The sequence below is a fragment of the Mustela nivalis genome, assembly GCF_964662115.1.
Source record: "Mustela nivalis genome assembly, chromosome: 10".
NCBI classification, from domain to species: domain Eukaryota; kingdom Metazoa; phylum Chordata; class Mammalia; order Carnivora; family Mustelidae; genus Mustela; species Mustela nivalis.
In genome coordinates this window covers 76,663,452-76,678,616 of record NC_139029.1, presented here as the reverse complement: position 1 = coordinate 76,678,616, position 15,165 = coordinate 76,663,452, and the positions used below count along the sequence as shown (strand labels likewise).

General features: G+C 37.8%; 1 protein-coding gene across 5 annotated transcripts in view; it reads right to left on the bottom strand.

Annotated features, from left to right (window-relative positions):
* MTF2 (metal response element binding transcription factor 2) overlaps positions 1-14,418 on the bottom strand; it is a 60,279-nt gene extending 45,861 nt beyond the window's left edge. For 4 of the 5 annotated variants that reach the window (XM_082688715.1, XM_082688718.1, XM_082688717.1 and 1 more), the window contains exon 1: positions 14,113-14,417. In XM_082688715.1, coding sequence (XP_082544841.1) covers positions 14,113-14,117 — 5 coding nt within the window. In that variant the 5' untranslated portion in view covers positions 14,118-14,417. Of the gene's footprint in view, positions 1-14,112 lie in introns of all 5 variants that reach the window. The other variant, XM_082688716.1, reaches the window with a different exon arrangement.
* Positions 14,419-15,165: the final 747 nt, after the last annotated feature.

The following is a 15,165-nucleotide window of genomic DNA, read 5'->3' as shown; positions in this document are numbered from 1 at the left end:
TCAGTCAGGTAAGCATCTGCCTTCGGCTCAGGTCATGATCCCAGGGTCTTGGGATTCTGGGATCCAGCCCTGCATGAGGCTCCCAGTTCGGTAGGAAGGCTGCTTCTCCCTCTCCCACTCCTTGTGCTTGTGTTCCCTCTCTCGCTGTATCTCTGTCAAATAAATAAATAAGATCTTTAAAAAAAAAAAAAAAAAAAGGAGGCAGTAGTATGTACCTAAGAGGTTAAGTAAAATAAGTAATATAAACTGCTTAATGAAGTTAACAACTCCAAAGTCATCTGGGACCACAGGGTTTAGAAGCAAAGACTAATAGGATGAGTTTAGCTTACATTTTCTAAAATTTGGGCTCATTAAGGATCTCAAAGGAGGTTTTTGGAGTGGGAAATATTTGAACATTAATAAAAGCTGTTGCTACAAAAACAAAGAAATCGCTGAAACTAAAGGAAAAATAACCTAACCATAAACATTCATAATCTAAGAAACCTACTCTCTTCCTTCCATACACTGATGATTAGTTCAGAATCTTCTGTGTAACAAGTATAATAAAAGCTGAATCAAACAATATTTTAGAAATGTGTAACTTAAATGACTTCATGTAAATTTGACTGCATTTCAATTTACAACTGAAAGAAAATATTTTGCTTATCACTAGATCTCTAAAACTTTTCTTAGTGTCTGCCACAAAGTAGGTACTTAGTAATTATCTCTTGAATAAATTAGTGAAAGCCTATACTTAACAATATACATACCAGTCAGTAAGTCCTTCATCCATCAAGCAAATATGAATGCACATATTCTACTATGAATCCTATGAATGCATATATTCCACTAAACACAGCTCCAGATTTGTTCATGTATTTAAATGTAGAAATCAAAAGTCAAAAAGTCTTTTAAAATTGTACTTAATTTCATCTCACTTGAAAATTGAAACTAAAAGTAGAGGCAATCCAGCAGTCTCCACGTAGACCTCAAGTTCAACCTGAGACCTCTAGAATTAAAAATAGTTTAGCCACCTAATAGGTCAGGCAATGACAAAGATGTTTACACTTTCAATGAGTGTGGCTTTAGCTCTCTTCATGAAATTATAGAAAATATATCTAAATAACTTAAAGTCTATGATAAAATTTCAGCTTTAGAGAACATTTCTGTATATTTAGACTTTTGCAACAAGTATACAGTATTTTTGTGATCACAAAAATTTTTAATATATAAGACTGTAACTTTTTAAAAAGATTTTATTTATTTGAGAGATCAAGAGAGCATGAGCAGGGGTCAGGGGAAGGGGGGAAAGAGAAACAGACTCCCCACTGAGCAGGGAGTCCACCATGGGTCTCCATCCCAGGACCTTGGTCATGACCTGAGCCAAAGGCATACACTTAACCAACCGAGCCACCCAGGCGTCTCAGAAAATATTTTAACTTATAAAAAATTACAAATGATACTGTTAGATATAACATATCAAGTATTTTCAGAATGGCACAGAAATACCACTCAGATACAATATCAGATTTCAGGAATGTACTGGATTAAAAAGATAACTGGTTAAGCCTATTCAACACAAATCCACAGTCATCTGAACTATTTGTGCAAATAGAAAACAAAACGTCTCCACAATGAGAATTTAGAACTAGCTAATGATATCAGTTTGCAGATTCCTGACGATATATTAGTTGTGAGATGACCAGTTATCTTGTATATGTGATGGATAGCAGGTAACTACAGATTTAAAACACCAAAACCAACAATGCCAATAATATACATAAAAACATAGATAACTGCAAATATTCAAATCTACAACCGGTCAGGTTGATTACAATACATGAATGAAACTACACTAACAAATCAGGAGAAAATGAACTGAATGGAAAGTGCAAAATTTTAATTATAATCCTGCAGAATTTGGTCCTCAGATCAGGGAGGAAGAAATAATAAAACTGAGGTATCCTTACTTCAGGTCACTAACTCTGCCCCAGAGTTTAACGTTCCAATTCCTAGAAGTATGAACTGGATCTTGGATATCAGAGCAAACAAATTAAAAGTGCTTGAAAATAACATCACCTTACTACATAGTGTTTAACTTTCTCAAGAGTGTTCACAACTCATTTTCTCCTAATAACAAAGTCAGAAGACAGGAAGAGTGAAGATTATTCCCCTTAACCAAAAAGAAACATGTAACTCAGAAGTAGAATCACTCTTGAAGTTCTAAAAATGTCAGATAATGCCTGATTACAACCCCAAACTCTTGACTCAATATATGTGGTAAACTCTAGCAAGCCACACTGTCTCTTAGACAAAGCTATTATCGGTATTTGTCATTTGGGATCCCGATTATGAACTGGTCATTAAAAAACAATGGCAAAGCCAAAAATATTGTCAGATTTAACAACTGATGAAATGAGATTCATTGCCATTATCAAGACTCTTGCCCAGAGCATTTTTAGCCACAAGGCTTTTACTGGCCTAATTTAAGTCTACCAGTAATGAAAGTCATTTCTAGAGATGATTCAACTCGGTTAAGTTTCCTAGGATAGAACTAGCTGCCTGCCCCTGATTTTGACACAAAAACTCAAGGACATCTGTCTGCAGTTTATTTTTCCAAAGCTCTGCACTTAAGAGTTGCATGCAGATAAATACAAAAGGACCTTATAAATAGTTCAAACAACAAAACTAAAACATTCTAAAATATTTACTATGCTGGACATGGATGGAGCTAGAGAGTATAATACTAAGCAAAGCCAGTCAGAGAAAGACAAACACCATATGATTTCACTCAATTGTGAAATTTAAGAAACAAACAAATGAGCAAAGGAAGAAAGAGAGAGAGAAAGAGAGACAAACCAAGAAAAGAGACTCTTAATTATAGAGAACTGATGGTTACCAGAGGGGAGAGGGGAGGTGGGTAGGAGAATGGGTTAAATAGGTGATGGGAATTAAAAAGGTGATGGAGATTAAAGAGTACACTTGTCATGATGAGCACTAGGTGATACATGAAATTAATGACTCACTATATTATACAGCTGAAACTAATATAGTACTGTATGTTAACACTCCTGAAATTAAAACAAAAACTTAATTAAATTTTTTAATTAAAAATAAATTTTCCATAATGAATTTTTTAAAAGATATTTACTAGGCTAAAAAGGCTACAAATACAGCATCACAAGTTTTGCAGCTAATGTAAAATATATCTTGGCATCTTAAAATCTAGCCATACAGGACTTTTTTCAATTCTTCAAAAACCAAGATCTTTCCCACCCAAGACATCCATAGATACCGTGCCTACTATCAAAACTTCCTTCCCCACTCCTGCATTCTTTGCATGTGCTGATTCTTCTAAGTAACTCTTTTAAAGTAGCTGAACTCTACAGTATTCTCTGTATAGCTGAGAGAACTCTTGTTCTTTAAAATCATAACCTGTTACTACATTTTTCTCCACTCTTTATTTTGAAAACTGCCAAATATAATCAGAAAAAAAGTAACCATCAATATACTAACCGAGATTCAGCAATTAATATTACACAATTCTCTCACTCCCATACACACACACACATTTTTTGCTGATTCATCTGAAAGACATCATGACACTTCACCTATAAATACCAGCATGTACCCCTGAATGAATGACAAATCCCATACAGCCCCAATACTATTATCAAACCCAGAAAATTTAACATTAATAATACTGCCTAATTTAACATTAATATTACTGCCTACAGTCCAAATACTCCATATGACACAAAATGTTCTTTAAAGCTTTTTTCAAAATCTAGGATCCAGTCAAAATTCACCCAAGTATTTTGTCATGTCTTTTCTCTTTCCTTTAATCTAAACTGTATCCTTGTTTCATTTTAACAGGGTATTTTTTTAAACCAACTGTCTTCTGACTTCTAAGCTGAATGGTTACATGCTACACATTCTGGATTTGTCTTATTGTTTCCTCATGATTAAAGTCAGGTTAAACAGTTTTAGCAAAAACAAGAAACTGATGATGCTGTGTGTTTACTTGTTCTGTGTGTGGGTTTGTGTGACCCCTTCAAAATCCTGCTTAACCGACAAAGGCAGAGTAAATGGCTATGTTGTTCAACAATGTATTTCTAGCATCTAAGACAATGTCCCACATAGGAAGTCCTCAATAATATTTGCTGAACAAATAAGAAAACGAATTCTCCATAGCATATAGTACCAATATTCAAGAGTGGAAACCAACAGATATTTGTTGATGTTAATTTATGTTTAACAGGTAATGCTGTTAGGATCCAAAACTGTATTATGAGAACATTTTGAAATTTAGTATAAGTCTATTTTCAGCAACAGGTAAATGCTCTTGTTTGTTTTGTTTCAAGTTTTTATTTAAATTTTAGTTAGTTAACATAACAGTATATTAGTTTCTAGAATTTAGTGATTAATCACGTACAAGTAACACCCAGTGCTCATCACAGCAAGTGCCCCCATCTTCCTTCCCTCCAGCAACCCTCAGTTTGTTCTCTATAGCTAAGAATCTGTTTTATGGTTCACCTCTCTCATTTTTTTTTTCTCCAATGTTCATCTGTTTTGTTTCCTAAACTCCTCATATGAGTGAAATCATGTGGTATTTGTCTTTCACTGACTGACTTATTTTGCTTAACAAAATACACTCCAGCTCCATTCACATCATTGCATATGGCAAGATTTCATTCTTTCTTATGGCTAAGTAATATTCCATTGTCTGTGTGTGTGTACAAACACATACAACACCATCTCTTCTTTATCCATTCATCAGGTGATGGACATTTGGGCTCTTTCCATGATTTGGCTATTACTGATGGTACTATAAACATCAGGGTCCATGTGTCCCTTCAAATCAGTGTTTTTGTATCCTCTGGGTAAATACCTAGTAGTGCACTTGCTGGATGTTCAAGTAGTTCTATTTTTAGCTTTTTGAGGAACCTCCATACTGTTCCAGAGTGGCTGCATCAGTTTACATTCCTACCAGGAGTATAAAAGGGTTCCCCCTTTCTCTCCACTCTTGCCAATATCTGTTGTTTCCTACAGTGTTAATTTCAGCCATTCTGACAGGAGTGAGGTGGTATTTCATTGTAGTTTTGATTTGTATTTCCCAGATGATGAATGATGTTGAGCATCTTTTCACGTGTCTGTAAGCCATCCATAGTCCTTCTTTGGAAAAATGTCTATTCATGTCTCTTGCCCATTTCTTAACTGGATTATTTGTTTTTTAGGTATTGAGTTCGGTAAGTTCTCTATAGATTTTGAATACTGACCCTTCATTAGATATATCATTTGCAAATACCTTGTTCCATTCCAAAGGTTGCCCTTTAATTTTGCTGACCGTTTTCCAGTAGGTAAGTGCTCTTAACCAGAGGTGCATAAAATGCTATCTACCTTCTAATGGAGAATTTGTGCAGATTGCTATCAAAAAGTCCTCAGAAAGTCAACAGAGGGGTTCAAGCACTCATAAAAGATTAATGTTGAGGACAGGAGGGAATGACACTCTCTTCTCAATGAAAATTGGCTTATTTAGTTCCTATATGTTTAGAGCACCTTGGTATTAGAAAACTAATTCTAAAGGAAAAAAAAGAAACAAAAATCTCTCTCAGGAATAGTTAAGTGGTACATGTGCTGGCCACTCAGAGATCTGAAAGTTCAAAATTATTGAGATCTGGTCTCCTGGCCTCTGGGAACTTGAAATCAGGAGAAAGTTGACACATATTTTTCAAAAAGCTTAGGGGCTATACTGAGACATACATGCAAAGTTATTAATGCACAACAAAAATTATTTTCTTTTAAAAAATCACTTTTGTTACGTACAAACCTTCAAGAACAGGAACATGGTAGAAGGTCTATTGGTCATGCAACTTCTTCACTCAAAGGCAGAGGTTTATTTCAGAGAAAACAGAGCTACAAACATGAAATTCCTCAACTTAACCTTCCCCTAAACCTATCCAAAAGAGCACTTACCTAATTCACTTCTGTGAAGAAGACATACCTCTTTTCTTCATTATTAGAGAGTAATCTCACTTTATCAATTACCTGCTTTATTTTAAATCTTAATTTTGCATGATGTAAATATGCCATAATCAAAGTCAAATTAAAAACAAAAACAGTTCTTACAAATTATTCCTACAATTTTCTCCTTATTTCACCAATAAAATTTTAAAAATACATTCCACTTAATCCATTACAAATTGACTGTCCTGATTACTTTTAACAATTACATCAAAGACCTCCAAATGACCAAATACCAGACAATGCTCTAATTTCAGTTCTCACCATACTCCATCTTTGTGTAATAACTGACCTTTGTGTAATAACATGACCTTTTTCTTTAAATTCATTTTCTCTGGTTCCTGAGAATTTTATCACCTATATTAAGTGACTCTTCTGCCTCCCTTCTGATGTCTCCATACTGACTCTTCCTCCCCTGCCAACCCTTTAACATTGGGAGTGGTCTTCCCTTCTTTTGTCCTACATGTTCTGCTTGTCTTAATGTTCTCCTATTGCCTCACTTAATTTTTTTAAAAAGACATTATTTATTTGGGGGGGGGGGAGCATGTGAGACAGACCATGAGCAGGGAAGAGGGAGAAGCAGACTCCCCAAAGAGCAGGGAGCCTATTCAGGACTCAATCCTAGGACGCTACCTTACTTCACTTAATTTTTATCTGTTAACAACTTCTACATCTCCAGCCCCATCCTGTCTCACAAGCTTCAGACTCTTACTGCCAATTTCCCACTAGACATCTCAACCTGGATTCTCCAAGAACCTTTACCTTAACAAAACTGACATCTTCTTCAAATTCCTCCTCTTTCTCCAGTTAATGCCTCTACTAAGTTAATGCCATTATTGTCTCATGAGTTCTTAATCTAAAAACTATTATTTGATTCTTCCCTCTTCCTGACCCTCCAAATATTCACCAAGTCCTAAGTATTCCTTAAAGATCACCTCTCAAAAATCCCTACAACCACTACCTTATTTCAGGATTTCAGGTCATTATCAGCTCAGCTCTTGCCTGCACTACTACCATATACTTCCCTAACTGATCTTTCTGCTACCAACCCATGCACTTTCAGTCTGCAGTATAGAAAACCTGCTTTAATCACTCATTCACCTTAACAGCTCCAACTGTTGGTCCTACTGCCCAAAGAAGTCATTAACTAAAGGACAATTTTCACATTTTAACTCTATGAAATGTAGATCTGTATTATAACTGGTGAAATAGTCACCAACTAGCCAGGCAGTATGAGTAAAGTACTCCTCATTGCCAATACATACGAATACACTAAGAGCATCAGCATCAAAACATAGAGAAATGGTGTTCACAGCCAATGGGGAGGAAATACTAAAGAAAATACTGAGTCATCCTTTATCCATACAGACACCAAATGGTTTTGGGGTGCGGTACACAGTAAATCAGACATGTTCAGCTGGTTTCCCAAACTGAGAATCAAGAATAGACCTGTTTGAGTTAAAGAAAAATCTGCAGTATAGCCCAGCAACAATTTTTATATAATTACTTCAATTCTCATATAGATTTGCTTAAGAAATACTGTTACCAATACTCAAGACTAAACCAAATTGACACTGTGAGGAAGCTGTGCTACAAAATTGAAAAAATGATTCAGAATCCACACACACCATAAACCTTACTAGAATAAACCAGATCAACAAAGTTGCAGAATACAAGATTAATATGCAACAATCAAATGCATTCCTACATGCTACCAATGCATAATCTGAATGAAATTAAGGAAAAAGTTTCATTTGCAATAGCACCAAAAAAGAACAAAATACTTAGGAATAAATCTGACAACAAAAAAATGTAAGGCTTGGGGCTCCTGGGATCAAGCTCCATATCGGGCTCTCTGCTCAGCGGGGAGCCTGCTTCCCCCCTACACCTCTCTGCCTGCCTCTCTGCATACTTGTAATCTCTGTCTGTAAATAAATAATAATTTTAAAAAAAAAGTAAGGCTTGTACAATGAAAACTACACAACAAAGAAAGCAATTAAATAAAACCTACATAATTGGAAAGAAATTATCCCATGTTTCTGGATATTAACATTCTTAAGATGGCAATTATTTCCCAAGTTCATCTACAGATTCATTACAATATCTACCAAAACCCCAGCTGCACCTGTTCTGCAAAAATTGACAGACTGCTCCTAATATTCATATAGAAGAACAAGAAACCCAGAATACCCAAATAATACTGAAAAAGAAGAAAACCAAAGGACTCATACGTCCCCATTTTAAAAGTTAATACAAAGTAACAGTAATCAAGACATTATTATGCAAGCATAAGGACACATAAGTGGAATAAAATTCATAATCTGAAAACAGATCCTTACATTTATGTAAGGTCTTTGAAAAGACTGTCAAAACAATACAATGGGAAAGAAGAGTCTTTTTAACAAATGGTTCAGGGAAATTGGCATTTGCACCTAAAAAAAAAAAAAGGAAGCTGGACACCTACTTCACACCACATACAAAAATTAACTCCAGGGGCGCCTGGGTGGCTCAGTGGGTTAAAGCCTCTGCCTTCCGCTCAAGTCATGGTGTCAGGGTCCTGGGATGGAGACCCACATCATGCTCTCTGCTCAGCAGAGAGACTGCTTCATCCTCTCTCCCTGCCTGCCTCTAGGACTGCCTGTAATCACTGTCTATAAAATAAATATTTTTTTAAAAATTAACTAAAAATGGGGCAAAGATTAAATTTAAGAGCTAAAATTATATAATTCTTTTTTTAAATATTTTATTTATTTGAGAGACAGAGTGAGTGAGAGAGCACACAAATTGGAGGGAGAGGCAGAGAAGAGAGGGAAAAGCAGGCTCCCCACTAAACAGGGAGCCCAATGCAGGGCTCAATCTCAAGATCCTGGCAGGATCATGACCCCAGCCGTAGGAAGACACTCAACCAACTGAGCCACCCAGGCACCCCTAAAATTATGTAATTCTTGGAAAAAAACATAGGAGTAAATCTGTGTTACCCTGTGTTAGGCAACATTTTCTTAGATATAACATCAAAAGCATAAGCCCCACATCCGCATCCAGCTCCCTGCTCAGCAGGGAGCCTGCCTCTCCTTCCCCCTCTGCTTGGTGATCCTCAGGCTTTTGCTCTCTGTCAAATAAATAAATAAAACCTTTAAAAAAAAAAAAAAGCAAAGCATAATTTAAAAAAAGGACAAATTAGACTTCATCAAAATTAAAGCCTTCTGTGCATCACAAGACATCATCAAATGAAAGAACTTGAGGAACAGGAGAAAAAGTTGCAAACCACACATCTGATAAAGGGACTTCTATCCAAACCACACAAACAATGCTTACAACTCAACAATGAAAACATAAATAATCCAATTTTTTAAATGGGCAAAGGACCTAAATAGATCATTCTCCAAAGGTATAAAAAAAAGCCAATAACTACATGGAAAAGGTGCTCAACATCACTAGTCATCAGGATAATGCAAACCAAATCCACAATGAGATACAACTGCACACCCACTGGAATGCTTATAACCAAAAGACAGACAAGTACTGGTAAGGATGTAGAGAAACTAGAACCCTCAGAGCTGCTGGTGAGACTGCAAAAAGGTGTAGGCTCTTTGGAAAACAGTTTGGCAGTTTCTTGAAATGTTAAATACAGAGGTGTCACCTGACCCAGCAGTTCCACTTCTAGATATGTACCCAAGAGAAATGAACCACATATCCACACAAATCCAGTAATGAACATTCGCTGCAAATAAAAAACTATTAACTGCAAAATGTGGAAACAACCAATGCCCAACAACTAATAAATAGATTAACAAAACGAAATATATATCCATACAAAGAAACATATTTTGGCCTTAAAAAGGAATGATACATGCTATAACATGGATGTATCTGAAAACATTATGCTAGGTGAAAGAAGCCAGACACAAAAGGCCACATATTATATGGTTCCATTTACATGAAATGTCCAGGATAGGCAAAATATAAACACAGAAGATTGGTTAGAGGTTGCCAGGGGTAGTGGGAGGGAATAATGGAAAAGTGACTGCTAATGGTTAGATTTTCATTTTGGGCTGATGAAAATGTCCTGAAATTAGATAATGGTGATGGTTGCACAACTCTGTGAATATACTAAAAAAAAAAAAAAAAAATCAGTAAATTTTACCTTAAAAGGGCACAAACAAGTGAGTTATATAAATGATAGATTAATTACCTCAATAAAGTCATTGACAAAGTATACAGTTAATGTATGTAAATTTTACCTTAAAAAGCTTTTTAAAATAACAAAAACAACGGAGAGGAGTGGTGAGTGCAGAGATACAGATGAAACAAGCATGGATACAAAAAAGTTTATACTATTCTGTTCCCTTAGTACATAACTTCTAAATTTTCCTTAATAAAAAGTTTAACTGATATATTAAAAAAACAAGTAATTGTTTAAAAATAACAATGTAGGGGCGCCTGGGTGGCTCAGTGGGTTAAGCCTCTGCCTTCGGCTCAGGTCATGATCTCAGGGTCCTGGGACTGAGCCCCGCATTGGGCTCTCTGCTCAGCAAGGAGCCTGCTTCCCCCTCTCTCTCTGCCTGCCTCTTTGCCTACTTGTGATCTCTGTCAAATAAACAAATGAAATCTTAAAAAAAAAAATGTAAACTAACTTTCTTAACATTGATCTTTGCTGTTTAACAAAGGAAACAGAATCATATATTAAAAGATCAGAGAAGGGGCACCTGGATGGCTCAGTCATTTAAGCCTCTGACTTGGCTCAGGTCATTATCAGGGTCCTGGTAGGGAGCCCTGAGCTGGGCTCTGTGCTCAGTGGGGAGTCTGCTTCTTCCTCTCCCTCTGTCACATCTCCCCCCACATCCCCCCATCACATCTTCCCTCCACCATGCTCACTTGCAAGTAAATAAATAAAATCTTTAAAAAAATAAAAAAAGATCAGAGAAGTTGTTACCTTCTTCATTCTTTTGTAGAGATATGACAGAAAACTAGGTGTGAGGCAAAATGAAGAATACTTTACCTTAAAAATGTACAAAAAGGGGCGCCTGGGTGGCTCAGTGGGTTGGGCCGCTGCCTTCGGCTCAGGTCATGATCTCAGGGTCCTGGGATCGAGTCCCGCATCGGGCTCTCTGCTCGGCAGGGAGCCTGCTTCCCTCTCTCTCTCTCTCTCTCTCTTTCTGCCTACTTGTAATCTCTCTCTGTCAAATAAATAAATAAAATCTTTAAAAAAAAAAAATGTACAAAAAGAATTTCAATCCTTAGTTCCAAGATAGTTCCTTACCCTTGGGTTCCTGTGGTTTCCATGATTATTAGATGTGACAATTTTTTTTTTTTAATTTGACAAAGGGGGAAAGATCACCAAGTACACAGAGAGGCTGGCGGGGGTGGGGGTGGGGGGTCGATCCCAGGTCCCTGAGATCATGACCTGAGCCAAAGGCAGAGGAGTAACCTACTGAGCCAACCAGGCACCCCTAGATGTGACAATTCTTAATAAATAAATGCAGTAACCCAATACTATGCTGTCTAATACAGCAGCCACTAGCTACATATGGCCATTTAAAATTTAGTTCTAATTAGTTGAATTATAAATCCAGTTCTCAGTCACACCAGCTATATGACTAGTATTCAACATCCACATGCGGCTTTGGCTACCACAGTGGATAGATGAGATACAGTACACTGCCATCAGTGCAGAAAATTCTATTGAAAAGCACTACACCAATACATAAAAAATACCCACACAAAAATTTATACATTTTTTTTAAGATTTTATTTATTTATTTGACAGATCACAAGTAGGAAGAAAGGCAGGGAGAGAGAGAGGAGGAAACAGGCTCCCCACTGAGCAGAGAACCTGATGCAGGGCTCGATTCCAGGACCCTGAGATCATGACCTGAACTGAAGGCAGAGGCTTTAACCTGAGCCACCCAGGTGCCCCAGAAATTTATACATTCTAATTTAGGGTTGTTATACTGCATTTTAATGCAATAAACCCTGAAAAACAAGGAAAACAAAGCATAAAAATATCAACCAAAGAATACTATTCATGAAATCCAGACTAATTAAAACAGCAGTTCAATTTTACTTCCAGAACCACCCAGCTACAGATATTGGCTATGACAACAACTCAGGTGCAAATTTCCCTATCTGTTAAAATAGATTATTACTATATCACCAGTTTCCTAATGCCAGATATAAAGATTATGCTGAAATAAGAATAAAGCAAATTACCCTTTCAGTCAAGGATCTAATGAAAGGTGTTATTTATAAATCAACGACATGAAAAAATTTATGACCCACACCAAAATACACAGAATAAAATCGCTTTCCAAACTGAGCTTTGCAGCAACCAGCATAATTAAAAACATCACTAAATATATTTTGTTTAATCCAGAAAAAAGTTTAACTGGATGACTTCTATACTTCTAGTTCTAAAATTGTGTATTTCATCCTGATAGGTAGGTACAGATTTCCGTTAATGCCATTAACATGAATATGCAGCATCAGGAAACAGGTGCACTCTTAATTCAAATATTTTAGAATATTTTTAGCACTTAAAAAAATACCTGAAGGTGAGCAAACTTAAAATGTGAATTCGAATATGCTTTTATATTTAGGAACCTAAAAAAACAAAAACCATTCCACCTTGTATTCCCTCTCAAGCTATAACTGCAAATGTTTGGAGTGTCAATAACATTCTAAATATCAAGAATGAAATGTTCTATATTAAGAAATTTAAAATCAACTCCTTCCCTGCCAAAATTACTGGGCACCTAAAGCTGTGAGTCAAAATGGCTCCATGTAAAGCATTTTCAAGCCTTTGAAAAGGTCACTTAAAAATATAAGTACATTTTACTTTACCCTTATAAAATACTTTCAGATTCAGTCTTTGCAATCTACTGCCCAAAACAAAACAACACAAAAAAGGAATTCTCAAGAGAAAATGAAAACATGGAAATTGAAACCAGCGTGTAAGCAACCTATACAGAAGGGACGCATGGAATCAATGCTGCAGGAGAAAGTTACTACTATCGCAGCATCTGAAGTCAAATTAATACAGGCACTATTTACATATTTCTAGTTCTGTACTGACCTCATACGGTACTTTCTGACGTTATACACAGACAGGCCTACCTAGGTCTGCATATTTTTATTTGTAAATGGGCTAACTTTAACGTAAGTTAAATGTTTTAAAGAATAGAATAACATTCCATATCCCTTTTCCATTGTTCACTAACCCTCACTGTTCGTCAGATCACCCCGATAAATCCATCTGTTCCGTCTAGTTGCTTCCAAAAAAATAAAAAAAAAAAATTCTAGCAACCAAAGACACCAGATTGTAAAACACACACTCAGAGTTAAGAGTTCTGGCACTACCAAAATATGTTAAGAAATCTTGGCAAATCAGTTAAAATCCCTTGAACCATAATTACCTCAGTTGTAAAAATGAATAATACATATCTACATCCGAGGATGGATGAGTTAGATTTCATTGTCCGCTCCAAATATTAGGTGTCTCTCTGCCACCTCACATTTTCCCTCCCCTTTCACCCCTTTAAAGCTTTCAGGGTTTGCTTCCAGGCTCAACTTAGTATTTCCCTTACCCACGTACTCCATCCTGCCCTTCTACTCAGCCCCTTACTCCAATTCCATACAATTCCACCACCCTCCGGTTCCAAGCTGCTACTTCCCTTTGCGCCCCCTAAGGTCCCAGGCAGCACCTTCATTCAGCTCCCCACGTCTCCCTCAGTCCGCATTTCCTAACGGCTCCTCCCCTCGGTTCCCCACCCCCTCATCACCAGGTTCATCCTGCCCCTCCAACCGTCTCCCGCCCCCAGGTTCCTTCCTGCCCCTCCAAACACAGCTTCCCCGTCTCAACGTTTCATCTTGGTCCTCCAACCGACTTCCCCAATGCCTTGCTCGCTCCCTATTTTATCCAACACCTAAATGACCACACCATTCTATCCATCCTTTTCAACATATACATAAATGCAAGGGACCCACATACACACACTGGAGATCCCACCCCCACTTCGATCCTCCATCTTTTATACTTGCTTCCTTTCTTCCTTCTCCCCCCCACCCCCACCTCCTCCGGAAGAGCGTGGTTCCCAGGCCAAGGTCTCTCACCTCATTCGGTCACTTCAGTGGTGCCAACCGCTTCATACAGGAAAAAACAACCAATCACGTCCCCTTGGGCGCTTCCCCTGCGAGTCCAAGCACTTACTGGGCACCCGCCCCACCGGGCACCCCGCACATGCACACGCGCAAACCGAGGTCCTGGGGACGAGGGTTGAGAGCAGAGTGAGCCTTCCTACACCGGCCTCAAACACAGCCCACTTCTTTACAGCCCTTCGCCATTTTGGTTTCCCGCGGACCGCCGGTGCATTCTGGGTGCGCGGAGCGACTCTGGTGCCGAATGGCAGCTCTCCAGGGCAGCGAGTGGGCGGGGACTGTGCAGCAAGCGCGGAAGAACACCGCGCTCTGCGTCCCTGGCCGAAGCTGAACAAAGAAGGACTCTTTCACGTAGCGGTGGGAGTAAGTCCTTCCGCCGCCGGCGCTAACACAATAGTGATCGCTGCGTTCCTGTCCGTATGCTGTGTTACTGCTGTTTCTCTTGTAAAGGAAGGTGTCGTGTCCAGTCTGCGTTGTGCATTTTTTATTTCCGGAAAAATGCAGCAGTGCGCTCTATATCTGGTCTTGCCGACTTACTTTCATTATCTTAGATAAAACACGTTTCTTCTGTCTTTACCTGGAGGCCTGCTGTTCGAATTTCCTTCACCGAGGAGACCCTGGATGTCAGAATTAAATTTTGCTCTGCGATTATAGTCCAGTCCCAAATTCCTTATCAGGAGCGCCTTGCGTAGAAGATTTTCGGAATTTTTTTTTCCTTGACAGTGAAAGTTTTTCTGTGTACCTGCTTTGCAATCATTCCTAATTGTGATGAAATCTGAGAATAATACCTTGCAAAGTGATTTATTTTAGGAACACAGAACTTTTCTCATATTAGGGCAAACCCTTAGGCTGCCAATATTCTGCTGCCGACCGGAAGTCCATGTGACAAACTGGAAGGGCATGCTTAGTTACAACCCAACTCCTCCTAGTAGCCACCTGGGGTACCTTTGTTCATAATTTTGTCAAAATATATATTTTTAATTTTAAAATTATTTTGTGTTTTTGTCT